The 27,108-nt window shown below is 40.7% G+C and overlaps 1 protein-coding gene across 1 annotated transcript in view; it reads right to left on the bottom strand.

The window, feature by feature from the left end:
- Positions 1 to 514: 514 nt before the first annotated feature.
- The window catches only part of ATP9A (ATPase phospholipid transporting 9A (putative)), a 62,594-nt gene continuing 36,000 nt past the window's right edge, over positions 515 to 27,108 (bottom strand). Inside the window, exons 15-28 of the mRNA XM_035548342.2 lie at positions 24,860 to 25,021; positions 19,659 to 19,751; positions 18,739 to 18,822; positions 17,645 to 17,815; positions 15,595 to 15,693; positions 15,252 to 15,341; positions 14,987 to 15,131; positions 14,072 to 14,136; positions 13,144 to 13,299; positions 11,714 to 11,778; positions 10,759 to 10,867; positions 9,412 to 9,469; positions 7,258 to 7,461; positions 515 to 6,094 (exon numbers count right to left, since the gene is read on the bottom strand). Of these exons, the coding sequence (XP_035404235.1) occupies positions 5,958 to 6,094; positions 7,258 to 7,461; positions 9,412 to 9,469; positions 10,759 to 10,867; positions 11,714 to 11,778; positions 13,144 to 13,299; positions 14,072 to 14,136; positions 14,987 to 15,131; positions 15,252 to 15,341; positions 15,595 to 15,693; positions 17,645 to 17,815; positions 18,739 to 18,822; positions 19,659 to 19,751; positions 24,860 to 25,021 (1,638 nt within the window). The 3' untranslated portion in view covers positions 515 to 5,957. The remainder of the gene's footprint in view (positions 6,095 to 7,257; positions 7,462 to 9,411; positions 9,470 to 10,758; positions 10,868 to 11,713; positions 11,779 to 13,143; positions 13,300 to 14,071; positions 14,137 to 14,986; positions 15,132 to 15,251; positions 15,342 to 15,594; positions 15,694 to 17,644; positions 17,816 to 18,738; positions 18,823 to 19,658; positions 19,752 to 24,859; positions 25,022 to 27,108) is intronic.

Genomic DNA, 27,108 nt, shown 5'->3' with positions numbered 1-27,108 from the left:
ACCCCATGGAAATCTTTGACATTTCTACTATTATGCAATGTTTGGGTGAAAAAAAAAATTGCAGAAATTCTCCTTCCCTTTCCAGAGTGAGTTTAGAAAAACTATTTCTAGCTTTTTTTAATTACACATTTCACCATTAAAAAGAAACCGTCCATAAATTAAAAGAACCACTAACTAGGGCTTATGTAACCCATTTGGAGTGGGAAATTGGTAACACTTGGGAGTGAAGTCTGTTACTGTAATTTCTGGAGTCCACAGCGTTCATTTGATGTGTGCAAACATCACAAAAAAACTGCATATTTAACATTTGCATTAACTATCTTACACAAAAGAATGTCAATCATGAGAGAGGTTAATATGCTGGCATCTGTCTCCTATAGAATCTAAAAGAAAAGCTTTTTAATATATATTTAGGATTCTGAGGGAATAGTTTTTAATCACTGCTTGAGTTAAATAATCTCCCAAGTTATGGATTTACTTTATCTAATTCTATTTTTCATTTTTATTTGAGAGTGTTTATAGTTCTATCACATTTTGGTAGAAAAACACTGCATTGTGTCCTTAATGTTATTGCAGCTTCCTCTGCAGAGAATATTCAGCATTAAATTCCTTCCTCTCCCTTCATTTCTGACACAAACGCGGCAGCCAACTCTATGTGTGACTGCTGTGTGCAGAGCGAGTTCCTTAATCAAACGTTCGAGTGATGAGAACATGCCAAAAATAGCTGCTCCTACTGCTGTTGCGTCACTGCTTTTCCAAGAGCAGCACATACATGTTTCAAATGAAAGGCCCGCGCCTCCTAATTCACACCAGCGGGAATCACCAGTACCAACCATCTTCTCCCTCACTGGGGTTACACCAGCTTAAAAAACTCTTGAGGCTAACTTGACCAGAGTCTTCCCAAACGAGCCGGGTCTCCTGAAAATGGCTTTTCAAACAGGCAGGCACCCGGGGCTGCCTGGGCCAGGAGTGCAGTGGCACCCAAATTTCCACCTTGTTGTAGCACAGGTGGCACCTGCAGCCGCTCCTACGCTCCCCAGGGCTGATGAATACCTTTACATTGCGATACAAAGCTTAGACAGCTTGCAGAAAGCAATCCTGCATGAAGCTGCAGTCTTGCAAGAAGCCACTGGTAAAGCGAGGGACAGCAAAAGCTGCCATCTCCGATACACTTTAAGCTTCCTGTGAAGACTGCTAGCAAACTGTTTATAGCAAAAACTAATAAAGCAGGTCTACACTGATCAGCAGGGAGCACTGATCATTTCTCATGTGCCTTTCCCATGTAGCCACATTAAAGGGCCACAATTTAGCTTAATCTCTACACTTAATTCTGTCAAAACACATCTTGGACTGATCAATGCAGGACTAACTCAGGTGCATCATACCTGGCATATATGGATGAAATAGAGAAGTTGCATAAAATTTATTTTTCCACCTTGTTTTACAACATTCCCTTTTAAGTTCTTACACATCTGCAACATAACTCCACAGAACAATAAATAATTTGCATTCATATTTCTCTTGAATCAAGAGTATTTACATGTTGTTTAAGTAGATGACAAGTACAAAACATCAGCATCACAGTAAATATCCTTTTGACAACAGAATCCATTTCCCCAATTAAAAATTAAATTAAATTAACATTAATTTTTAACAAGTTTTAACAATTAAAAATGTTCTCAAAGGCATATAAGTACACAAGTTGTAGTAGGCAGTAGTAATGGACCATATTGGCAAAGCTGTAGAACCCAGGATTTCGTGCAAATCAGAGTTTATTAACTTTGAAATAACTAATAATAAATAAAAATAAAAAGAGCCCATCCTGCTCACACTGACGATTCTAGAGGGCACTCAGCTGGCCCTAGCTATGCAACTGTGGAGATGAGTCAATCCCCATCTGAACAGCTGTGCACAAAGAATGTGTGATGGTGAGCTGCATGCAATCTAGTTCACGTACCTGATTCAGAGTACTGCCTATGCAAACTAAGGATTTATGATGCATCTGACAATGCAGATGCTCTCTTTAAAAGATAAAGCCAGAATACAAGCTTTAGGGATTCACATGTCTAACTCACCAGGGCTCCCTGACAAACAGCCCATCCACAGCAAAATTTCCGTCAAGAGTTGCAGAGAGCAAGAGAGTTTGTCACAGTATTTAATTGTGATAGTTCAGCAGACTGCAGAAAAACACCTTTGGTGCTACTCAGTTTGGTCTGACCACAGCTGTACCTCTCAGCATGTAACTCTCAACTCTGAGGGGACACCAGGGATGCCACTCATCACTCCCCAGTCCAGTTCTGATAAGACCCTGCACAGATTTAAGCTGCCAAACAGAGAATGTTGCATTTCAATTGCAGTATGAGCTGAACAAAGCAAGTGTTTGCAAAGAGAAATACGGCAAACCCTACAGAGGAAACATATCCAAGAGTAAAAGAAAAGAAAAGGAAAAAAAAAAAAGAGGTTGTTATGCACCTGGAATTACTGCAGTGATGCAAGAAGAGAACAGTGCATATCACAAAATCTGCACGTAACTAACCACCAAAGCAGCACATCACAGAGCACAGGCTTCCCTACAGCAGCCAGGAGAAACAAGAACACACCAAGACACACACTGCTATCCTACAGCATCACTTGTAGCGCAGTCCCAAAGCTCACAAGTCATACGAACTGCTGCAGTACGTTAAACCAGAACAACAACAACAAAAAAGGAACAAAAAGAACACAATCTACAAACAAGATACTACATACAAGAAAACAATGCTTCACTCTCAGTAAGCACAAATGATGAGCGTACTAGATGAAAAAGATTAATTTAAATTTCCAGCAGAGAATACATTTATTCAGATGTACAGTAAGTATGAACATATGTATTAAACTTTGCTTTTAAAAACATTTTTAAATAACTTAAGAGAAATAGATTTCAGACAAAGTGCTAAACTTGAAAAATACAACAATCATTCCTCTCTCCTGCTGTTTGTTAGATGGCAGTTTTAATTTTCTGATTGCTTTAAAAAATGCAGTGTATACTCAGAGACAAATTACTTCTGGATTTACAATCTTGTGCAAAAAAACTAGCTGCAAAGAAACATAATCCCCACCCCAGGACACAGCTACAGATTAGTCTCAATACCACTAAATACGCATTCGTTATTAAAGTTATGATTCAATAAATATTACTGAAATCACAATTCACTCCCTTTCTTGGTGTAAGCTAATATTTTGCGAATATGGTCCACTCAGTGTAAACTGTATTGACTTCAGGAAACAGTGAATTTTACCATACATACGTCTCAAATATTTACATACAGTAGCATGGCACTGTTATTCTTGCAGGACATTGAACTACTAATACACACTAGATAGGGACAGGGATTTTACAAAGATGTGTACCATGATGTATTTTCCAAAAGACAAGAGGTACTTGACTTCTCAGTCACGAGAAGCTGCCAAAAAAAAATATTGATTCTTGTCTTTAAACCTATTTAAATCAAATGTTGACTGGGGACTCCAGAACAGCTGCATGTCTGACACTATTCAGGAACTGTAGCGAGTCACAATAAAGACAATATGAGGTACCTTTCGGCCATAATTCACAAAAGGCTGCTAGCCCAACTGTTCCAATATAGGGCTGTTCAGGCACTGCTTTTCTTCTTTGAGACAAATCAATGAGAAGTATAGGACTTTGAAGCCCTTACCCAATATGAACATGCATGTCAAAGGAGTAGGAATATATATTATTACTATTTTTAGGAAAAATTTAGAAGAGAATGAAAGGCAAATTTACAAATTATTATTAAAAGGTGACTGCTAAGAATTAGCTACGTTTCCTTGGTCAGTAGGTTGTTTCTAAAGGTGGTTGCCATGTATTAGGATTTTGGACAAGTGCCTAATCAGAAGACTGGCACAAAAGAAAAAAACATTGTCTTAGATTAAAGGGTGTTGGCTGTTCTTATTCCTGAAGGATTTTGAAACATAACTTCCTAAATTACGAGGGTTTCCCCCACATGAACTAATGACATGGCCATATGGACTTGCACCTTCCTCTCACCCCAAGCTACATGCATTATGAATTTCTCTATATAGCTTTTGGAACTTGCTTCCTCTCTTTCGTATTTCCTCTCAGTAACTGAGAACAAGGAAGGCAGGTCAGGTTGTCCAAAGCATTCCTCAGAGAAATTACCAAAAATCAACCGCATAAGCCACGGCAATCTTAGATCTGAAAATCCAAGATGCACCGTTATGGATCAATGCAGACTCCAGCTCTCCCTTTAAAATAACACTCGGATTTTCCACTGATTTTCACACCAGAGCTTTTCATGCAGCACTGTGCTGCTTGCGACAGTGTCTGTAGCAATGGCAACAGAAGTTGGCAGTCCATTAAAGGGGTTCAGTATGGCACAGAGGCAACCAGGGAGCTTCTGCTCCTCACACCAGCGCTGTTGCCTAGACATGGAGGGGCTGCCTCAAGAGACAAGAGGGAGTTCAGGCTCTGGGCTCTGCCGTTCCCTGTCCCTCTGTGCAGCTGACCAGCAACGGCGCCAGGCTGTGCCCGCCACGACAGTGGTTTTTATGATGTGGGAACAAGACAGCAAGCAACTAATTTATCACAGACTAAACAGCCATTAGATGAGGATGGCTGCCACTATAGAAGCTCAGCCATGCTCGATGCACAGATCCAATGGTGAACGGTTCCTGCAACCCTGTCATTCTCCTGAACAGCCTGTGCCCGTGTTGCCCTCCTCACTGTGTTATAATGGGGATCAATGCTTATTAGGAAAACAAAACTAATTGAGTTTTTGAAAATTAAAAACAAGTATTTTGCTCTGCACATGAGCCTAATACCTTTGTATAGACCCTGCTCCTGCTTCCAATTCAAGTTTTGGTTTTAGAGCAACGCAAGTGCAAGGTTCTCAAAAACTGCCTCTGCAGGGAGGGTGTCAAGAATGACATCCACCTAGGAGTGCCTCAGCTTATTTGCAGCTCATCTTCACTGTTTCACCCTAACAGGAAACAGATTTTGTATAGTTGTAAGGAGTAGCAGCTTTGTGACCTTTCCTTTCAGTCTCCAAGGATTCAAGACATGTCTGCCACATTGTCTGCGGAACAGTACAAGTCTCTCCTCACGTTGTCAACACATTTCAAGTCTGATCAAGTGCAAATTTCTTTTCCAAAGACGATTTGCTTTAGTTTAGATAATTTTCTCCTATACAAATAAATACAGAGTAAAGTTATTATGTCACCAGCTCCTTTTAACAGGAAGCACAAGAACTAAACAGAACTGAATTTCTTCATTTTAGATTACATTTCTCTGTATTTATCCATGGCTGGATACCACCAAAATCACTAGGGTGACCACATTTCATCTGAAGGAAAATCTCAGACATGCTCAGATTCTCCAGTGTGTGTAGATTCGACGTGCTGGAGCCCCGTTATGGGAACAGCATGCCATAAATCAGGAATCAGCTGTCAGCAGTATAGTGCATCACCTACATTAAGGGATTTCCAAGATGTAAAAAGAATGTACCTACTTGAATCAAAAAAATAAATAATAAAACTACGTTACACAATGCAAGGAACACCACAGATATTTTTAAAAGTAACTTAAAAATTGTCAAACATATATTCCAAGGTCAGTTAGCAGCTTTTGGTACTTTTAACCACGCATGAGGAACCAATCATCATTGCAGTTGCATGCATTTGACCCCAGTTAAGTTGAACAAAAGTGACAAAAAGTGGATGAACTAACAAGTGCCTCCACCCTCAAAAAATACTTCCCTTGTATCGTTAGGTTTCCGTTTGTAGTAGTTGTGAAGTCTTTTTCAATAAAGCAGCATGTAATAGAGATTACTACATGATCCTTATGCAAATATCAGACGTATTCATTATAGTAACAACTACATGATTTTTGTCTCTCAGCCATGTGCAATATTCGTCTCTGGTGTGCAAGAAAAGCAGCCCTAAGATGTGAGCTTTGAATAGCTTGGGGGAGAAAACCTTCGCCTCAGGTACTTCAGGACGTAGAGGGGAAGGCAGCTCACCAGAGTGATGACGGTGACTTTCCACAAGAATGACAAAGTTGCAATGAAGTAAACATCTGTAAAAAGAGAAGAGCACAGAGTCAAGAAAGAAGGGAAGCAAGCATATTCTGGGAAGAGGTACAGAAAAGCAATACAATCTAACAACGCAGCTTAAACAGCCTCACCTTCTCCCCACGCACAGAATTTCAAAGCTCCTGCAGTCCCCGGTTCCTCACTTTTCTGCCCTTCTCCTTCACAGAAGATTCAGCTTTCTGTATAACACATTCCCTGTAGGATTCCAGCAGGGCATGTAACCCATCACAGGCAAGCACACATATATTCCCCATCTGAAACTGGGCTATCCATCTGCTGGCAATACTGAGCTTCCTTTAAATGGACTATTTGTATTCTGGGACTTGCCCTCTGCTACGTGGCTGGTAGTCCAGCAAATACATCTCTTAACTCAGTCACGATATCTCAGAAGCATTACAAAAATAGCTGAAGTGTTGTTCAAAATAGAGCTGGTATACCCATATTCATGACACACAGATCTAGCCCATTGGGAAGTTATCCTCATTGTCTTCAGAGGACGCAAAGAGTTTATGGAAGAAGTAGTGACATCTTGTGGCTTCCTGAACAAACCCTAGATCAAACCGTATGGACCTGATACTTGCAAATAGACAACTACCAGAGTAAATCTGGAAATTTAGAATTCCTCGCCTTTTTCCCTTTAGCCAGGGGAACTAAAATGATTAGCTGTCTTCCAGGTAAATTTTTAAAAAAGGCAAACAAAACAACAACAAAAAACACAAGAGAAGAGCCCCCATTGAAGGAGATAGAATTGGGTAACTTTACTTCATCCAGTTAGAAGATGGCATTTTTCAAGCCAACAAGAGAGGATAACATTTTTAGTTTCAAGTTCAGTTCCCACATGGAAATAAAAAACCGCTATTGCACATGACAAGTGATATGCAGTGGAGCTCTGAAAGCAAGGATGAGATTCACTGAGCAGCACAAAGCTTACTGACTACCTTACCTTTTTCTCCTCTAGTGTTTTGCTATGAGAAGGAACCATAAAATACCCTTAAAAATCAAAGAAAGCTTGTTCTGGTCAGAACCACTGTCATTATAATCATGTTAACCTCCTCAACAGCCTTTAAATTGAGTTCATGTCCTTACAGTCCTGTTACTATCCAGGTCATGAAGCAACTGGTTGGTGAAAAAAGGCATTTAACCTTACCAATAAACTCATGTAAGAAGACCAGGGAAGCTATGTAGCAGGAGAGACTAAGCAGCTCAGCCACTATCATGAGCCAGTGCCACGTCTGGATTGTCAATGCTACCATCAGCAACTCGGTGAGAATCAACGATGTGAAGGAAATGGCGACAATGTGGACAAATTCAGATTCAAAGAGGAGGAGTGCTCCGTACATAATGATGCTACCTGCAAAAGAGTAGAACAATTTGGATATTTTTTAAACACCAGCTGAAGCTCTAAAACCCACTGCCAGGTCTTGGAAAGGCTGAAACATAGTCATGAAACCTGTTAAAAGTAATGACAATGACTCAGTTACTATTTAGGAGACAACTGATAAGACGAGGAAAAGTTACTGCAGAGGTGCCCAGACTTTTACGATAGTCTATCATACTCTTAGACACATGGAAATAGGAAATTAACGCACACTATTTTGGCAGCTGGTGACTTCCAGCATCACGAAACTCTACCCTTCCAGAAAAGCAGCTGGTCACTACTCAGAACCTTAAAGATATCAAATACTTCTAAACCCCACTGCATTGCCTTAGTGCCCAGATGGAAGAAAGGTGTTGTGAAGCTCAGTTGATACAAGTTAGCTTCTCTTTTGCACTACTTTGGCCAAGTTCTCTCCCCTTGACACTTTCCCCTAAAAGAAGGGCACATTAAAGCACACCATTAATGGTGTATTGTTGTGTGCTTCTATTCTAGCCATAAGCCAGGGAATGCTCAAAACACCCTGCACAGCCACCTGCATAAATAACTCATGTTAGCAGCATGAGTAATCCGCACCAACATCCATCACGCTAGGCTAGTTTCGGAAGGGAAAACCTGCAAGTGACTAGAGCTCGAGCCACAGAGTTCAAATCCAGCTGTGAACTTTCCAAAATTTAGGGCTGCTCAAGTTTTTGGTTAGGCTCATCTCTGCTAGCAACTAGTCCAATTGTTTGGCCTGATGTTTTTTAGTTATTTAGCACATCAGAAGTGAAGTCACTTTAACCAAATATTGTAATGAGATAGTGGTCTTAGCTCAAGGATAAATCTTTCCCTCAATGCATCACCCTCTGGCTGTAGCTTTCCACCACTTGTGAGTTTTCTATAAATGCCTTGGCTTTGCCATCATATTTATACAGCAACAGAAGACCGTTAGCCCTGTCAAAGGGTTCTACTGTATTAGATTTCAGAAGATAATGCTAAGAGAGCTTTTGTATTCTTGGCTTCACTCCCTACAGAGGATGGTAACATCATTTAAATCAGTAAGAACTAGCTGCTTATTTTGGCACATTTATGCTGACTGTTGTTGATAAAGGAGTTTTGGAAAACAAGAAATTTTGTCGCAGGATCATGTTACCATTTTTAGCTTTATAGCTCAGCATTATGTACACGTTTTCCATGATTCCCTGGTTAACAGTTAAAGTATTGGAGTTTGAAGTTACTTAATTTAAAAAAAAAGAAATTGAAAGAAAAGGACTGCTTAGAGTCATATACCCAATCACCACATCCACTTTTGTAAAATGGATGCATTGTAATTAAGGCATTTGCTCAACTCTCTTAGCAGGCTAAATAGAGTGTATGTGATATGATCAAGACCTTGAGCTCTACTCTAATCCTTAATTACAAATGGCTATGAAGTAACCAGAACTATTGCCACTACTAATAAACAGGGTTTAGATAACATACACTAACCCACAGATTCCCACAGTCATACTGACTAACCAGCATAACCCATACATTTGGGAACCTTTTTCAAAACAAAGGAAGAGTCTCTTAGAGTAGAGTTTTAGAGAAAACTTTCTTATAGTAGTTTGGCTGTACTATACAGATGGAACAATTACAGCACCAAAAGGAACTTTCACAAAATCACAAAGGGTTGTCCCGATGGAAAAGGGCACAATGCTTTGAACTTCGACATCACACCACTATGACATTGTTGATCAGTTGCTGCCAGTATTTAGCTTTAAATTGTTTTTTGCTTTGGGAATGCTACCCAAATTTTCTGAAACAAACAAACAAAAAAATATTGATTCAATAACCTAAGGATCCATTGCTAAATTCACTTCCTTAGCTTCTCACAGTATAAACAATTAGATATTCTGTACTCATCAAAACTTGTAAAGGCATAAGCAGAAGCTGATTTCTTACCTTGATAGATGCTTATTAAGACCCATATCAAAAATGTTTTGTATGACAATGGTCGTCCCTAAAAGGGGGAATGAAAAGAAAGACAAAGCTCTGTTAGGGTTTTCTTTTATGAACATTCACTTACAGGTCAACCCACCAATTAATAAAAGGGAAGTTGAAGGTGATTTGGAAAGAAACCATACTAACCAACCCTGAGGTACTGTCTCTTTATTCTCATTTTTCATGATGTGCAGAGGACGCCTGGGACTGTGGAAGCTCACTGCTTGCACAGTACCTCTTCCTTACTGCACACACAATTAATTCAATGAAAAGATGTCTCTCATGAGTTTAGTCACTGTACTGTGAAATATAAGATGTGTGTATACACAAATATATGTATATATTAATATTATATTTCTATAAACACACAAATCACATCATGTTGAAGGCAGATAGGTTTAAAAAAAAAAAAAAAGCTTCTTCAGCCAACACAGCTATACCAGTACAAAAAAACCTATGTTTAGACCAGGCCTAAGGATGGTTGGAGAATTAGTGGTTTATGACATCAGAGACAACATACAAGTGAAACCAGATGGAGACTTATTCAGACTGTTGGAAAAACAGGCTTTGCTTCTGAGAGTATCTGTTTAACAGAAATCCTTGAGGGAAAGGATCTGTTGAAGACTCACTCCATCCTTTCCTTCAATTAAGAAAGATGTTCCCAGTCCACATACCCAGTTATTCAAAAAATTTTCCAGAAAAGAAAAAAAGGGAACCAAAGACAAGATTTACCTTCCCAATTTTTCTATGGTAAATATCAAATAAAGTTTCCTTTGTCTAAGGAGAAGGAACTCTGTCTTTCATGCTCAGGCAACAACAAAAGGCACAGCAACCAAACTTTTAGGTGATCCCCTTAGATGATCCTTAAGGCAAATTTCCATTCAAGAAACTATGGGATAACCTCCTTCCCTCATGAAATTAATAGATCCCTTACCCCTATGACCCCCACCCCCTTTTATGGCTTCAGGAGAGTGCAAATTCCCTGACAATTTTTCTTCTCCCTTTATTTTGGAACAGATCAGTAATATTAAGTACTTTGAATTTCCTGCAGAATGCAACTATTATTTCCCAGCCGTTTTTAATAAGTTGTATTTTATGCAGCATTCAATAGCAAACTGCACGGAAATCTGGTTATATCCGTTAATTCAAATTTGCCTTTAAAACAATTTTGCTTGAAAATATATGGTATGCCCAATGATGAGTTCTGTATCTACTGAAAATACATTTGATTTAAAACATTTAGAGAGTTTCTAATCAAAACATGGATTTTGTCTGGAACCAAAACGGACAAACAAGAGTCTCCCACACCTTAAGAAGATCTTTGTAGAGTTCTGGGTACAACATTGCAACTTCAGATTTAACATCCTTGTCCAGGACTAGGGAAAACACTGGAAACATTGTGTAAATTGTGGAGTACCTGTGAAGAAGGTTAAAGACCAAAAATTATCTAAGATCTAGATGAGCAAACAAAAATGCTAACCTTCAGAAAGAAAGTACAGTACAGTAAACTCAAAGTACTAAATAATGTCTGTATTACAAAAACTTGCAAATGGAACACACTAGAGTTTTGCATGTAGGAAAAACCTGCAGGATTTGCTTTCTGAATAGCTTTTGATTAGAAACATTCATAGCTAGATGACTGTTTCAAGTACTGCAACTGGTGTTATAGGTTTATTAATGGAGCCAAGGACAGACCTGTCCCCACCCTAAATTCCACTCCACAGTTCGGGCTGAGTCCTGTTTGCACCAGAAGGGAGTGGAGATGAATTTGCTGTTTGTTTTTTAATCACATAATGGATAGCTAATAGAGTCATGGGATTGCAAGTGCAATACCAGTATATTTTACTGGTATCTCTCAGTTTACTGTATCAGCTGATTCCTCCCATTGAAGACTTTGTGTTGTCCCCTTAAAATGACACTGTCAGGAGCTGGGCACTGGCTCTCATTGCTGCACAGCCACCAGAGCACCATGACTGTCTCTCTACTTTTACCAGGATCGAAGGAGCTCCTCCTGGAAGATGGACTGCTGTAACCTTCTGATATTCTGAATTTGACACATTCTCCTTCTGGAAAGGCTTCTAGATGTGATTGCACTGCCTCAGTGGCTTTGTTCAGCACAGAGGGACACAGATCACACCTGCCTTCTGAAGCAGTGTTGTGAAATATGCAGAGCAGAGACGAGCATGCCTTGCATGTTAATTAGCCCAAATCTATCATCACACATATGTTTTCCACACTATTAATAAAAAAAGTGAGCTCTTACCCAATGATGAGAAAGCCTTGGTAGAGAGGAACTGAAGCAAAGTAAAATACGGATGAGAAAACAGCCTAGAAAAGAAAATAGAAACTTTTCAGGCATTAAATAATGCAGTTAATGTAACAGCTTAAAAATATATCCTGTTCAAACTGGAAAGTACTTTCAGTGGGTTCTCCAAATTCCTGAAACTAAAAAGAATGTAATATCAACCCTTTTATTCCTACGCAAACCTTGGATGAAAACTATGTTTAAGAGCAAACGCTGAAGAACTGGACTTGGAAATTTTTTTGTAATATAATTCCACAAAAAAGAGCATAAAGAGTTTCCTTCAAAGCCCACTCTTTTGATCAAAGCCATCCAGATGTTGTGAAGGACAGGTGCATACTTATTTATGCCTCATTCCCTAGATTATGCCTGCACAATGTAAAAATAATTTTTGTCAGTTACAGAAATCATGGGTTTGTTTTCTGATCTTGTTTTTAGCTTGGGATGTCTCTTAGGTTGTCTCTGCTGCAGGGAAAGCTAGACCATCCTCTTAAGTTTGAGCCTTTTGTCTCCGGTTATCCCTCTTCAACACATTTATTCTAAAAAAGGTGGAAAGGAAGAATGAGCCTTCTGAAAAATATCAAGTGCTTTACTAAAAAGCTTTAGTATTTTTAAGGAATGCAATTATACTCTACAGCGTGGCAATACAAGTCCCAAAGAGCAACCTCCATTCTTAACTGCAACTTTCACTCAAGTCACCACAGCTAAGAACAGAATATGGATTACGAACTCTTAAAAACTCTTTCAGCTCTCCCTGTCAACTGGCAATTGCATTTTTGTTACACTGGGACCCTGCACACACGAGCAACATAAATTTTGAGACTACTAAATCTGTTTCTAAGGTTCTCTTTGGAATGAACTGGAACAGACTGCCTCCACATTGCTGTTAGCAAGCTGCTGAGCACTTGGGAAGTTTAATATGTGCTTCAGCAGCCTCTTGGGAACACTCTGCACCACATCAGACCAAGCTTTCGGGAACCTCATCAGGTTCTGAGCCAGGTCCTCAGCCAGATGCTTAACTACAGTCCCACTATTTGAAGTCCTTACCTAAAACACACCTGAAAGTAAGTGCACTTGTTGCTCAGCAGAATATTGTTCTCCTTCAGATTTTCAGTATTTCAGTGCATTACTAAAAAAAAGCAATGCCATACTGTATCACAGCAGTGTTTCCTAAGGCAGAATACTGTCTGTCCAGTTTTGGAAAACTTACTGATCTTCACCCAATACCAAGAGCTTGTGTGTTTTCATAACAAAGTAACAGTCTGAAGTTCCAACCCAAGAAATTTTTCAGAAGAAGAAATAGCTGCATGCAATCTGAAAAGCAGAACCTTTGCTTTTTGATTTTTTTATCCACCTCTTCAATGGAAAAGCCCACACAACAGCCCACTGACCTGCATTGTACTGATGCACAAGCTCCTGTGGATTACAAACTGACTGAGAGCTGCTGACCGCTTGTAGCTGTTCCGTCCATGCACCATCAGCAAACGACCCAGATGTTTAAACTGAGTGATAGAGAAATCCGCTGCAAGTGATGCTTGTTTGCCTTCCTGTGTACAATAGCAAGCAAAATTATAAGGAGATCATTTTATTATTGGAAATATATATATATATATATATAAATAATTTATTAGTTATCACAACAGAATTTGCAGGAAAAATTGCAATACATTAAGTGGGTAAGAGTATTACCTCAGCATTTCTGCCTTCCACCACAGCCTTTACTTAAAGAGCAAAAATATGAAAAGAATTCCCATCTGAACCCTGGCCTCTGATTCTAAGCAACCCTCTGGACTATGATTCACAACATGAATGTATGTTAACGTGACACTCATTTTATACCAGGTCAGTTTTGAACACAAATTTTCAGTCTCAACAGTTCACTCAATTTTAATGTTTTGGCATACTGCAAGCAGAGTCTTTCCACCCCCATTAAATTCAGTCCTTTCGCTCAAAACAACTCCACATGCAGGAACTAGAACTCTAACCTGGAGTTTGCTTTCTAAATTAATACACACTCTACAGATAAAATATAACCCATTTTTAATTCTAAGAGCAATCATAACTCCAGCATTTGGTGCACAAACACATGATTAAAAACCCCAAATTAACCATGGTGGTTCAAGTTCAAGGAATCTCCCAAGAATCAAATTAGAAACTTCAACTCTACTAAACTATTTGTCACTTCATTTTTGGTTGGATGATTATTCTTGTGGAAGCTTCTCACTTTCCTGCACAAATTTCTGAGGATTTACTTAAGAGATACTCGCTAACTAGTTTCTGAATTGCCATAGGAAGTTTTATTGAGCATGAGAATCTCACCTTTCCTTCAACTCCGACACCACAGTCAGCCTCTTGAATCATGCTAACATCATTCCCTCCATCACCTGCAGGTCACAGCACAGATGAATGACATTGGTAGTTAAGCAACAGATGCAACTTGCAACCTAACCAAAGGCATCTGGGCCAGGCTGTAACACTAGAAGAAACACTGAACCCTATTAACAAAAGCAGGAATTTAAACAGAAATTGGGAATTTGAATTATTAAAGAAGTGGTTTGATTTGTTTGTTTGTGTGTTTTTGCGTTGTTTTTTTTTTCTAATAGACCTGTATGAATTCAAGGCCACTGATCAGTTAATCTGACTGGTAGGTGTACCATTTTACATACAATGATTAAATAAAGCTCCCATTAACAATAGCACTGTATCTGACAAAGTTCAAACTCTGTTCTACAAAGGTACCACCCCAAATATTTATGAGTTTCCATATGCAAAACTCGATTTTACCAATCATCCTCCCCCCAGAAAAAAAACAAAGAACCTGTTCCTTAGCTCAGCATTTCCAGATGTTACAGGATGACACAGGACTGTTCACACTAAAAAAAAAAAAAAAAGACTCCATCCTACATGGCCACTCAACCCTAACTAGAGCGGTCGCTGCTTCTGAAACAGGTATAACAGATTTCTTATTGCAGAGCTGCATAGCCAAAACACACTTTTTTGACTTCAACCTCTGGATGCTTGCAGCCTGAAGCTGACATAAGTCAGGCTTTTAAAGAAAAGCAACAGTTCACTTGCTTAAACACTTTTCAGTCTTTTCATACCAGCCACAGATGTCCCCACAGACACAAAATCTTAGACTCTGCCCAATGTATGAACAAGACTAAAATGTCCTAATGTATGAGCAGACTAAAAGGGAGGCAAAACTGTTTTTCAAGTTTCTCTCAAGTCCCTTACCTACGGCACAGGTGAGCTTGCCAGTCCTTTCCTGCAGCAAACGCACGATCTGGGCTTTCTGCGTTGGAGCACATCTGCAGCAGACGACGGCAGGGCACTGGCAAGCCAGCTCCATGAACTCATACTCATAGTATTTCAGACACACCTAATTTACGGAGATCACAAGCATCAATCACTACATTTGTGCTATATTTCTTTACAAATCAGAAATCAGCCACAGGGTGTTGGGGCTGCTCCTGAGCAGCCCGGGGAGCTCACAGCCTACCTCCAGCGAGTCGCCAGAAATAACAAGTGCACAGTCATGTTTCCGGCGGAAGGCATTCAGCTCGAGATGGGCTTCTCCACGGTTAGTCACCTGGAGAAAAACATGGCAGGGAGGAAGAGTTTGCTTTGTTGGGGTGAAAACAAACAACTCTCAAAGGGAGCAAAAGCAATATGGACAGGCAGCACACTGATAAACAAAACCTCAAGGGGATAGAAAGCTGGGTCAAAAAAACATAAATAGTCTGGGTCTGCTGCTGGAACAGAGCTCTGATCTCAGCACCCCTCCTGTCCTGGAATTTGGTGACCTGAACAGGTCTTGAGAGGTGTACACGGGTATTACTCACTAGTCTGAATATATGGATGTCCTGTGTCCGCGTCACCAAATGAGCATTCTTCGCTGTACACGTGGCTGTCTCTAGCTTATCCCCTGTCAGCATCCACACCTAAAATCCAAGTATTTAATATATTAAACACAAAACTTAACAACCACGTCTGCAAGACATCTAAAATTACCACCTACCAGTTCAGGCATGGAAAAGGACTGTTAGGAAATATATATATACAAATTATTTCTCTAAAAAAGCCCTATTTTAATATGTACAAGAAAATTCTTATATGAAAAAAAGCAAAGCTTTTAAAGAGGCTGAATTGCAAAAGAGGTTACAAGCTGAATAGCATTTTTCCACCTGCAATATTTCACGATTCTGCTGATAAAACCCACAAAATGCAAGCTAAAGAATGTGTATGCGTGTGTTAATGTGTCCCACCCCAGCTATTTCTTGTACGCTGAAATAAGCAGGCCTCGCTGCAGAAATATCCCTCATGGCCCTGCCTCAAATGTGGATGATGCAACTGGGGTTAGCTCACTGCTGATGTGTGCGTCTGGAACAGACTGAGTTGGTTTTGTGTTAGTCTTTTTTTTTTTTTTTTTTTTTTAAATATATATACACACACACTGCTCTTTTTATTTTCTGCTGGTGGGGGGCATTTGAAAGCAATGTCAGCAGCAATATTCAGCAACAATAATATATTATAATCTGGCAGGGAATTCCCTCAATACTGTAAATATATATTTTCTTTTCTTCTTTTTTTTTCCTCTATTCCCCCTCACCCCCCCCGGTGTTTCGGTGTTTTTATTCTTTCAAGACAACGCCTAAGAATATTTAACTAAACTTTTTCTAAAATGCACAGGGACTCATTTATTTAATAATCTGAGGTTGGAAAATGATTTGATCTTAACAAGATGGTCCCTGTAATGAATTACAAGACTGCCTTCAGTTCTGATTTGCTTTTTGCATGCCATACCCTAACGAACATACCGCCATGACAAGCGAGCAGAAGCAGAGCCCTGCATGACCCACACTGCACCACAACGCCCACAGCAGCCAAAGTGAGAAGACAGAATTAAACTGCTCCAGAGTTACTGGCCAGATCTATATCAGATAAAGCCACAGCACTGCTGAGTGACTGTTTTATCCTGCTCATCTCACTTTGTAGCTTGAGATCCTGTTGTTTAAAGGGATGGCTCCAAACAGAAACCACTTCTGGAACACTGTCCTAAGCCTGGAATTCCGACTCCTATCTAAATTTCAACACACAGCCCTCCCTGCTTTTGGATTTACAGCACAGCGCAATATTTTGCTCACTTTTATATTTAAAGCAGAGAAGCCACAGGCAGAACGTTTTATCTACTTTATTGCCCAAATCTGAATGTTTAGTCTTTTTATTTTTTCCCTTTTTCAAGTCCAGAATCTGAATGACAAGTTCTCAGAGAGGAAAACTGAGCAGGAATCCTTCTCTGCCAAGCACAGCTGGGGCCATAAGTGCCTGCGTCTCAGACGCAGGAGCCCAAAAAAATGGAAGGGTTTCCAGCCTCTCATTCTCTTGGCTCAGGCACCCTCTAGTGGCTGCTGCAAAGCATTGACCTCCACAGCCGAGCGCTTCACCCCAGCTCCACCGTGTGCCAGAGTCATAATCATAAAGGTTGGAAGAGACCTTCAAGATCATCTGGTCCAACCATCACCCTACTACCAATGTCACCCACTAAACCCCACAACAGCCCTGTTGTTTCATGCAACCCCCAAAGTCTCCTCCAGCTCCCCTCCTGCACATGCACCCGGTTTCTCGGCGGAAGGAGCCAGAACAGGCCAAGGGAAGAAAAGCACAGAAGATGACACGCTCTCACGTGTTCAGTTAACTTTTAACATTTCCCGCATGTTCTGCACCCAAACTCATGCTCAAATGCATCAGCCAGCCTCACTGTTCCTGCTTCTAAAGGGCACTTGCTAGAACATTTAATCGACAGGGCCCCAAACCGTCATTTTCTGTCTGCAGGACAGTAGACACCGGAGAGCCTAAGTGTTCCTGTCAGGGGTAATATTAAATTAGGCAAACCTTAATGCCAGCATTTCTCAGGGTCTCCAGAGTGGGCCTGACGTCCGCCTGCAGCTGATCCTCCACACCAGTGAGACACAGCAGCTCCATCTCCATCTCCAGGCTCTCGATGACCGTGGCCACCTTCAGGGAGCGGTCATGCACGCTCAGCTTCGCCTGCACATAGCGTGCCTGAGGACAGAGCAGAGGTAGCCACAGCCACGTGAATGGTCAGCTTACATTTTTGTGCAATACAGGGTTGGCTCTGGGGGGTCATGCTGGCTATCTGTTGACTGTCATTCAGAGGTGTCACCTGTAATGGCCCACGAGCACAGGGTGCTGTTACAGAATGGGCCAGAAAACGTTTCAGGAAGTTTTTGTCATTCTGCCCGTCCCATGCCAGCCAGGCGGCAAAGCTCACAGTGTGGCACACACACAAAAACCTGGGAACGATGCCATCACACCACAGGTCCAACCACTGCTTTTGTGACTAACACGTCTCCAAACAAGGGCCACAAAGAATCCTAAACCTTCCCACCATCTCGCCTCTGCATTTAACCAAACAGTTTTACTTCACATTTTGCCTGCTTGGGGTACAAAAGTTAGCACTGTGTGCAGAGACCCATCTAACAAACCCCACGCACGAAGCTTGTGTTTCCGTGAAGCCTAGCTGTATGTATGTATATATGTGCATGTATATATATGTATGTATATATACATATATGTATATACGTATGTATATATATATATGTGGGATGTTTGTAGTTTCCCTGGATGCCAGAATGCAACAATGAAAATTAAAAGCCAATACATTGCCTCAAACAAACACAACTTGTCTAACAGATGATGGATATTTGCAGAATTTATAACCACAGAAGATTAGAAGGCAGGATTCAGGAACTGTTTTGGAGAGTCCTGGATGGGATCCAGTTTCCTACATATCACTTTAAAAGGCACTTTGATTAAAAGAACAGCAAGACACTGAAAAATGGCAATTCTAACAGAAGGAGTACGGAGATGAGAGGCGGCATTATCATTAGAGGTCTGTGAGAATCACTTCAGTGATTATTTGTTTAAAAACAAAGCAAAAAAAAAAAAACAAACAAAGAACTTACTTCAAAGTCTTGATACTGCTCTTCCGTCAGAGACTTCTTGGCTACAACGAGAACCCTCAGGCCTTCCCTAGCCATGTTACCACACTGGAAAGAAGTATCACATTGTAAACCATAAACTGCATCTCAAGTAAGATGATTTATGCACAGCATTTCAGAGATTGCAATGCAAGATAGCAGGTTAAGAAAATAACCGTACCATTTGAGCAACCCCAGCAGGTCTATAACATCTGATAAAGTGCATGATAAACTCGAGAGGAAAAAAGGAGATCTGCAATGGTTTGTAATCTATCCCAGTGATCAGAAACAAAACTGTCCCCTCTGCCATATCAACATGGCAAAAACAGCCCCATTGATTTCATTTTCTCCATCTCTAAGTAAAAGGACACAAGCCTTTGGTTTAAGGACTTGGAATCTTTGGCCATAAACTCTTTAAAATAAGACCATTATTTCTATGAACCCTGGGGTGTGGGGCTGAAGAATACCAGTAAATGAAGCTACTGTTATGAACTCTGTCGACATTACTGCTAACCTGACAAACGCATCCAAGTACAAAGCTGCCAAATGGAGTTTTGAAATCAGACCTTTCAGTCTAAAATAAATCCAGGCACAGGATCAAGCCCATGACAAATTAGGTGATCTTGAATGGCAATCCGTCTGGAGCAAAATCCATTTTATTTTTAGAAATTATTCTGCACTAAATATGCTGAACCTGCCACCTGACTTCCTTGTTACTACTGAAGTAACAAAGCTGAAGACTAACCCAGTGGATCACCATGATACATGATCTTTTGGCCTGCAGGTGTTTTAGCACTTGTGTCCATTTTGGCACACTGACAACAGAAGCTTTGTCAGGTGTTGCCCTGGAAGGGGAAAAGCACTCATCGGAGGAACCCTCAGTACCAAGAGAGACCGCCCCGTACCTCTTCTTCCAGCCAGTCATTGTACTGCACAATCCCAGCCATCACCACGTCAGCACCCTTCATATAGAAGGTGATCTCTCCCGTTGATTCATCCTGAAGTTGAGAGACAGAAGAGTCAAAGTTGGGCCATTATTAGCACATTTGGAGTGGTCTCAGCAAGCTAAGTGATTAGGTTTTTTACACAACAGTCACAAAAATGTCTGCACAGGGTCAGGCTGAAGGTCCATCTGGCCCAGCATCTTGTCTCAGGGCCAGAAGGAGATGCCTATTCAATTACAGTTCGGTTACTTGCAGCAGGAATTTAGACAAGTATGATCAGCTTCTTAATCAGCAACATGTGATCCCTGTGCAGCCACCTCTCAATCCCAACAGCGTGTGCCTTTGGAATAACCTCTAGCCCTCACCCTGAAAACCTGCTTCATACTTACCCGAAACAATAAAACAGATGCACAAAAATTAACAGAGTAAAAGTCACTTCGATTTACTCCGTTACATTATACAACATAAGCATAATTAAAGTTTATGCTTGCCGCAGAAAGGTTAGATTGCTGCTTGCCTTATCTGATAGAAGTAATTTGTAGGCTGCAAGCAAAGCATATTTACATTACCACAAATTAAAAAATCCCTTCTAACCAGGCAGATACCTAAGGAGGTCACAGCTATTAGTATTACAAGCTAATGGAAACCCTGGCAATTTCCTCAAAGGAGACAAAACAATGAGTAAGGAACAAACTGCTCTGTAAACGAAGATAGCCACCAGGGATAGGAAGAAAATAAACTTAACACGCAAGAGCAAGAAGTCTAGAAAGGTCTGGAAATAGACAGCCATGAACAAAGGGGAAGAAATACTTTAGGTAAAAAGAGAAATGAAAGAAAAGCACAATGAACACTGCTTTGTTTTTACACTATTTAATATAGGTGTCAATTTGTCCTGCCATTACAGAAATTAGTGGTTAGGCTCTCACACACGAGGAGTACAAGTCGATAGATTAAAAGCCTGACGTCCTGTGGCAAAACAGTTTACTTGCACAGCAAGAAAAAGCAGCACCTGATGCAGATACTAAAAACCCAAGGAAGAGAAATAAGTGTCTTGGCTAGGGCAATTAATAAGTGGACAAGGATAATGAAGATCCTTTACTGAACATTTTTGCCAAGCTCTAAGATCTTCACAGGTAAGATTCTTATGATTAAGCCTAAGAATGTTTTCCAAAGCCCTGAAAGGTTTAGCCTTCGCATACTGATACCCACACATCCCACCTCCCCCAAAGCAGAATGCGTGCAACTACCAAAACAAACAGAATTGCTTAAATAAAACATAACACTTCTGGCACTGGCAAAAGGTAAGGGTTTATCTATTAAATTATTTGATTAAAAAGCGTCTAACAACATCTCTGTAGGAAACTGCATAAGGACTCTACTTCCCGTGCTGCAGAACTGGCTTAAGATAGTTTAGAGTTTTTGTCCAATATAAATACTGTATCAGCTATCTCCTTGCATTAGTCATTTCCTCTCACCGAGTTCAGTAGGAGGTTAGTGCGTTCTCATATTATGGTAAGATCACACTATAAATCTACACAAAGATTTGCCAGTTATATTGTTTTGGAGAGGCATCTTTTTCCACCGTGGTCTGATTCTGGCCACAGTTCAAAGGCTTCTTTCAATTCCAGATATGACAATAGCACTATCTTCGCTTTGCAACAAAGACCATTCCACATGGGTAAGGGGAAAAAAGCAGAGAGAAAGAAGAATGGAAAATGTTGTGGTCAAACAAACAGGCCTCTTTTCAAGAAGATAAGTAAGTAAACAGTACTGTAAAGAGTGGGTGCTTTGTTAAAACGGGACTTCTTAGAACTGAAATAATCAGCTACAGAGATGACAGTTTGATCACATATAACTAGCAGATATTGCAAAAATATCCCAAATGAGGCAACATCTGCTACTTGTTTTCAATATTAACTACTATTTTATTTACTAAAAGTTGTGTGTTGAAGGAGATCTTTTTATGAGAGCCAGAGAGGACTGGACCAGCAGGGGAGACGGGCGTCCCTGCCAAAGAGTTTGGTAACAGCATTGCTGAGCTTGATGCATGAATCACTTGCTGAAATTCTATACCCAGATTATGCTGGCAAGACAATCGCAATGGCTCCTGCTAGCTGGAAAAATGGCATTTTCTAAGAATGGGCAATATCTGTATGGCTGAGCAGAAAATATTACCATTTTAATTCTACTCACTGCATTTCTGAGTGTGGTTTCATTCTACAGCTGCTCTCTTCTCCCCTCCTGCACACTGCTTCTCTTGTCTTCTGGACACTTTATGCTATCTTCCCTTCCCTTTCTTCTGATGCTTGGACAAGTAGTACAATTTTAGATCTGCTGAAGAGGTAACTAACCACCTTTGCAAGTTGTGTATCAAAACCAACATGACTGCCTACACCTCCATACATGCACATTCAATAAAAGAACATTTTATTTGACAGTTACTGATTTTTAAACTGTTTTTTAATGTAAATGTAAACCCTGCTCAAAGATAATATTTTGGAGTATACAGGAACATGCTAAGGTAGCACGCAGGCAGCCAGCCAGCATCTGGTACTCAAAAGCTGGCTCCGCAAAGGGTGTATAGGAGGCTGTACAGTGGCTTAGCAGCAGCTCACCAGTTGCAAAATACACTTAGCTAACAAGCACGATGGACGCAGTGCTTTTATTAGCAACACAAACCTGTCTTACAGACTTAGGATCTGGGCCTGATATTGCTCCCACTGACCACCAGTGGGAGTTTTGCTGTTTTTTTCAGCAGTACTACATTAAATACAGAAATGCACAATAGGAAACTTTTTCTTCCTAAATGGGAGGAATGTAGCTAATGGTTGTTTTAAAAGGCACAAGCTTCAAATCACTGCCTTGCATCTTGTCATTTTATCATACATAAAGGGGGAAAAAAGATCTTTCTACTTACTTTTCTACTTTTTGTTAGATGAGAAAGAATTTCAGAGCATCTGTTTCTCCGTTGAGCACACACACACAATTTAAAAGAAGCGTTCTCTTGTTCTGATGGTTAGCCCACTTCTTAAACTTTTGATAAAACAGTTTCTCAAAAAAATGTACTTATCATAAGCAATGGTGGGGACAGGTTGTTTATTCCTCTACCTTTTATTGCTCATCTTTTTCTTTTAGGACTCAAAAAGGTTGCCTGAAGGCTCCACATCACTTTCACCATAAAAAAAATAATCCATCTGAAGAAATTATGCTTGCTGTATTTAAAGGTACACCCTTGCTGCAGCTATCATATCCCATGCAGCAGGACACATTTGTGGGACTCTATGTTCAAACACATTCAGTCAGGTCTCTGGACTCACAGATTTAACACACTGATTACTTTGTACAAGCTCAGCCTATCAGCCCATTTCAACCAGCATTCCTGCCCTCAGGCAAATTTTAATATTCCAAAGCCTGGAACAACTTGAAATACGTATTTGTGCCACTGTACTAAGGCCTGCAATCCGGCATTTAAAAGCAGTTCCTTGAGTAACAGGAGATCCAGGTTCAAAATACTCAGGTGGAATAATGCAAATACAGCCATTTGCATGAGCTTTAATGAACTTCAATCTGTATGAAACACAGATTGTCATGCATGGGTTTGCAAAAGCTATTGTGTGCACATATTACAGTTCCATCTTTATCACCAATATTCCTATTACTGAGACATTTGAAGTTCTCCGTGACATTATTCCTTCATGATGTTGTTTCTGACAGAGGCTGTGCTCTGCCAGACAGCCAGAGAAGTTCAGATTTGTGAAGCCTCCAAACATCAGCCAATGAAGCAGGCCAAATAAATCTGCTATAGAAGAGGCCCATGTACACTACACTGGTCCCAAATGCTTCTAAGGACAACAAAGGCTATTCCACCTACTGTTGTAGCTTAAAATATACAAGGCAGAAGATAATCTTACACCCTCTTTCCAGATACCCCCAAATAAATATGCAGCAACCTAGTTTTAGCACAAAGCAAAAGGAGGCAAGGATCAATCTTACCCATTATCCCCACCCTAAATAACAAGGCTGTAGATCCTATGCAATGATACAGTAAATCATATCTTGCCCTGGATTATAGGTTTCCTATTCATGTTTTAAATTCCTGGTACCAATTATATGTCTGTACTTTCAGTAAAAAATAACAGCAATGTTTTAATTATCTCCAAAAGAAATATTCAAACTGCTTCACCTTGTTTGCTTTGCAGGAAAATGGAAGTGCCTTGCTTCAGCTGGGTTGATTTATTTTTCTAACATCGATTCCCTAGCAGTGTCTGGAAAACTAATGATGATAATGGTGAAAACTCATTTCTACTGTTTTTAGAACATCCATGCTTTCTTATTCTTTCTTTTTCAAGGTAATTAACTTCTGGAAGTGTGATCTTCTATTGCATTTGCAGACAGAATCACAAAGGTAGGTGCGCAATTTCAGGTGAGCACATATTTAGCCTGTGCAGTGCCTGCCCCTGCTGATAAAATTACCTGCATGCACAGATGTACCCTTTTACCTTAAATGAGCTATTTTCAAACTCTGCTCATGATACAACATTCTCAGCATGGCTTTGATATGTTAAACAGCTCAGAAAGACCTCCACCATTCCCTGCCTCTACAGCAAGTGCCCTCTCCAGCAGTCTTGTACTTCCACAGCGTCTGACAGAGTTTCAGTGCCTGGCAGAGATCAGGGCAGCACCACACTACTACTACCAATCTGCTGAAGTTGTTTGCTGTGGCATCGGTCCACAATGCCCCACTCCTTCCCAGTTGCTGCTGTCTCTATCTCCCCCTGTTGTACCACCACAACTGCTGCGGAGACCAAGCACAAACTGGACCCACAGCTGAAATCCATGATAGAAATTAAAAACATGAGCAGGAAGGAGAAGCCAGAGGCAGATGGAGCCGTGGAGGACACATGCACACAGTGCCTGAAGCATCAGCTCACTCCTCCCTTTTGCTGTCATTTTAAATGAGGGACTAAAGTTCAATAAATTGAAGATGAAGTAAAAGCATACATCACCAAACTAACCCAGCAGCACGATGCTATTAGCTCAAAACACAGAACCAGTTTATAGCCTGAGGAGGAACACCACTCCTGAGAGCAAATGCTTTGTACCTTCCACGTTACATTCGCAGGAGAATCACAAAGACAGAAGTGTGAACTGAAGCCACTTACCCGGACGATTATCCCCATGCGCTTGCTCTCGTAAGTGAAGGGGAAGATCTGGAGGATGGTGAAGTTCAGGATGTGGCCGCCTGGTGTCCTCAGCTGCATGGAGGACTGGTCTCTGCCCACCAGCGTTAAGCCCACGCTCTCGGTCCACTGCACCAGGGCCACCTGAGAGGAAAGGCCCAGCAGGTTGTAATCTGCTCTGAAACTTATGCTGTATCATGAATTAAAACCGTTCCCATTCACCGAGGCAAAAAAGGAAATGCCTGTCCAGGCCTAGCACCCTAACCATGGTTCTGGGTCTGGCACTTAAGTGGAGCCCAAGCTTTCCAGAAAAACTGGTGGGCTGTGGATCAGGCTGCTGAGATCTCCACCTAATGTTAATGATACATTTTTTACACAGGTGCTCTGATAGGGCTCAATATAATGGGCTTTTCCTGACATTGAGCATTTACTAAGAGTAATTTTGTGGTTTGGGCAGGCCAGCACCTGAGTCAGCTGCAAAGCCTTCCTAGGCCCTTAGCAGGAGGCAGCTGCCAGCTCCCTGCCTCTGGCTGCAGTGTCCAGAAGGAAAACATTCAGCAAATGGAGGCGCCGGTACCCTCTGCCCAGCTCTAGGGCACCCAAACCTCTGTAGGGGCACATTAGGAAAATCTGTTCACAAAAACCTAACTTTTTGAATGTGCTGTTTCACAGCTTGCTGTTTATGAAATCAAGAACTCAAAATGATGCTTTCACCCTGGATTTACAATATCAAAGTCTGAAATGCTAACATAGAGATCATTAAAAATTCACGTTAAAAAACACAGGAAAATGAGCTGTGCTGTACTCTGGTAAAAACAGTTCATCAGCAATTTGCAATCTCTGTACTGAGCAGCAAAGCAGCTGAAGGCTGGCTCGCAGGTGCTTCTTAGCAGAGCTCCTTCGCCCCACACATTAAAACAAACAAATAATAATAATAATAGATTTTTCAACACACAGAAGTACTCGTTTAATTGAGCTTATACAACTATCATTTTGACTGCCGCTTTCAGTATTTGAGGACCTGCAACACTGATTTCCTTACAAGCATTCACTAAATTACAACCAAGTCACAACAGAAGACCAAAGACTTCATTTTGCTCCCCCAGAGCTGCCCCCGTCTCCCCACCTCAGCTGACATAGCCATCTAGGAATGATCCTGCTGAGATACAGGCATTTAGCTCTAGAAGCTGTCCTGGCAGTAACGGATGGGAGCAGCAGCTGACATAAGCCCATATATCACGTGCCTCCAGGAGGGATCAAGGGATACTTTCCCCAAACAAATACAAAATGCTAGAAGTATTTTACAGTGACATTCTCAGAAGTGTGAGAATGTGGGGCACATGGTTGCTGCTGACTTGAGGGTTAATTATTCCTTGGGCATTTCAGGTTCTGCTTTTACTGCCTATTACCACAAATACCTTACGTAACAGTGGGATTTATTTTGGGAAATCACATACACTAGATACAGATAGAAATGAAATCTATAAATACTTGCATCGAGTCAAGGTTTTACTAGGGAAGTTGATACAATTGGTCTAATCAGGCAATCTTTTATGATCTCGGCTCCCTTTCATCCACAATTAGGTTTAAAAAACAACCTAAAATAAATCCTTTTCTTTCTTAAGGTAGTCTTAAATCATCAGATAAAAAAAAAATAGCTGAGTTGGCTTTGTCTTTAAAGGCCTTTAAATCAATATTTGTTTTAATATTAGCAAGTTTTTGCAGGCTTATTCACAAAGGTTACAACAAATCAAAGGATCTTTCAAGATTCTTTTTCAAAAGTTTCTTCAAGACATCCTTAGTGCATTAAAGTATGCAGTTGGATAATCCTCCTAACTACTTCCCAGAGCAGAGATTGAGCTCAGGTTTCTAATACTCTGGTTAATAATGATTGAGAATTTTTCACAGTGTGATGTTACACAAAGACTTGCTTGGTGTACATAGCACTAGATGTTCATCTGCCCATGTTGGTGAGCTGCAAACGTCTGAAGACGTAAAGCTCTGCTCCTACCTCAGGCTGTTAAAGCATCTCCATTGCTACTTTCTTTCACAGATCCCTCCTTCCCTGCCAGCATCTCATTTCAATTCTATGTCAGGAAGCATTCAAACCTCCTGAAAGAAAAGCCTGGCACACAGTAGCAACTGGAAGAGCAGCGGAGGATACCTGCTATGCTGCACACGTCATACCACAACTGACTGCATTTCATTGTGCGCCGCCACTCATTTTGGAT

Source organism: Cygnus atratus, chromosome 16 (genome assembly GCF_013377495.2).
Source record: "Cygnus atratus isolate AKBS03 ecotype Queensland, Australia chromosome 16, CAtr_DNAZoo_HiC_assembly, whole genome shotgun sequence".
Classification (NCBI taxonomy): domain Eukaryota; kingdom Metazoa; phylum Chordata; class Aves; order Anseriformes; family Anatidae; genus Cygnus; species Cygnus atratus.
The sequence above is the reverse complement of the archived record's forward strand: the minus strand, read 5'-3'. Positions and strand labels throughout refer to the sequence as shown.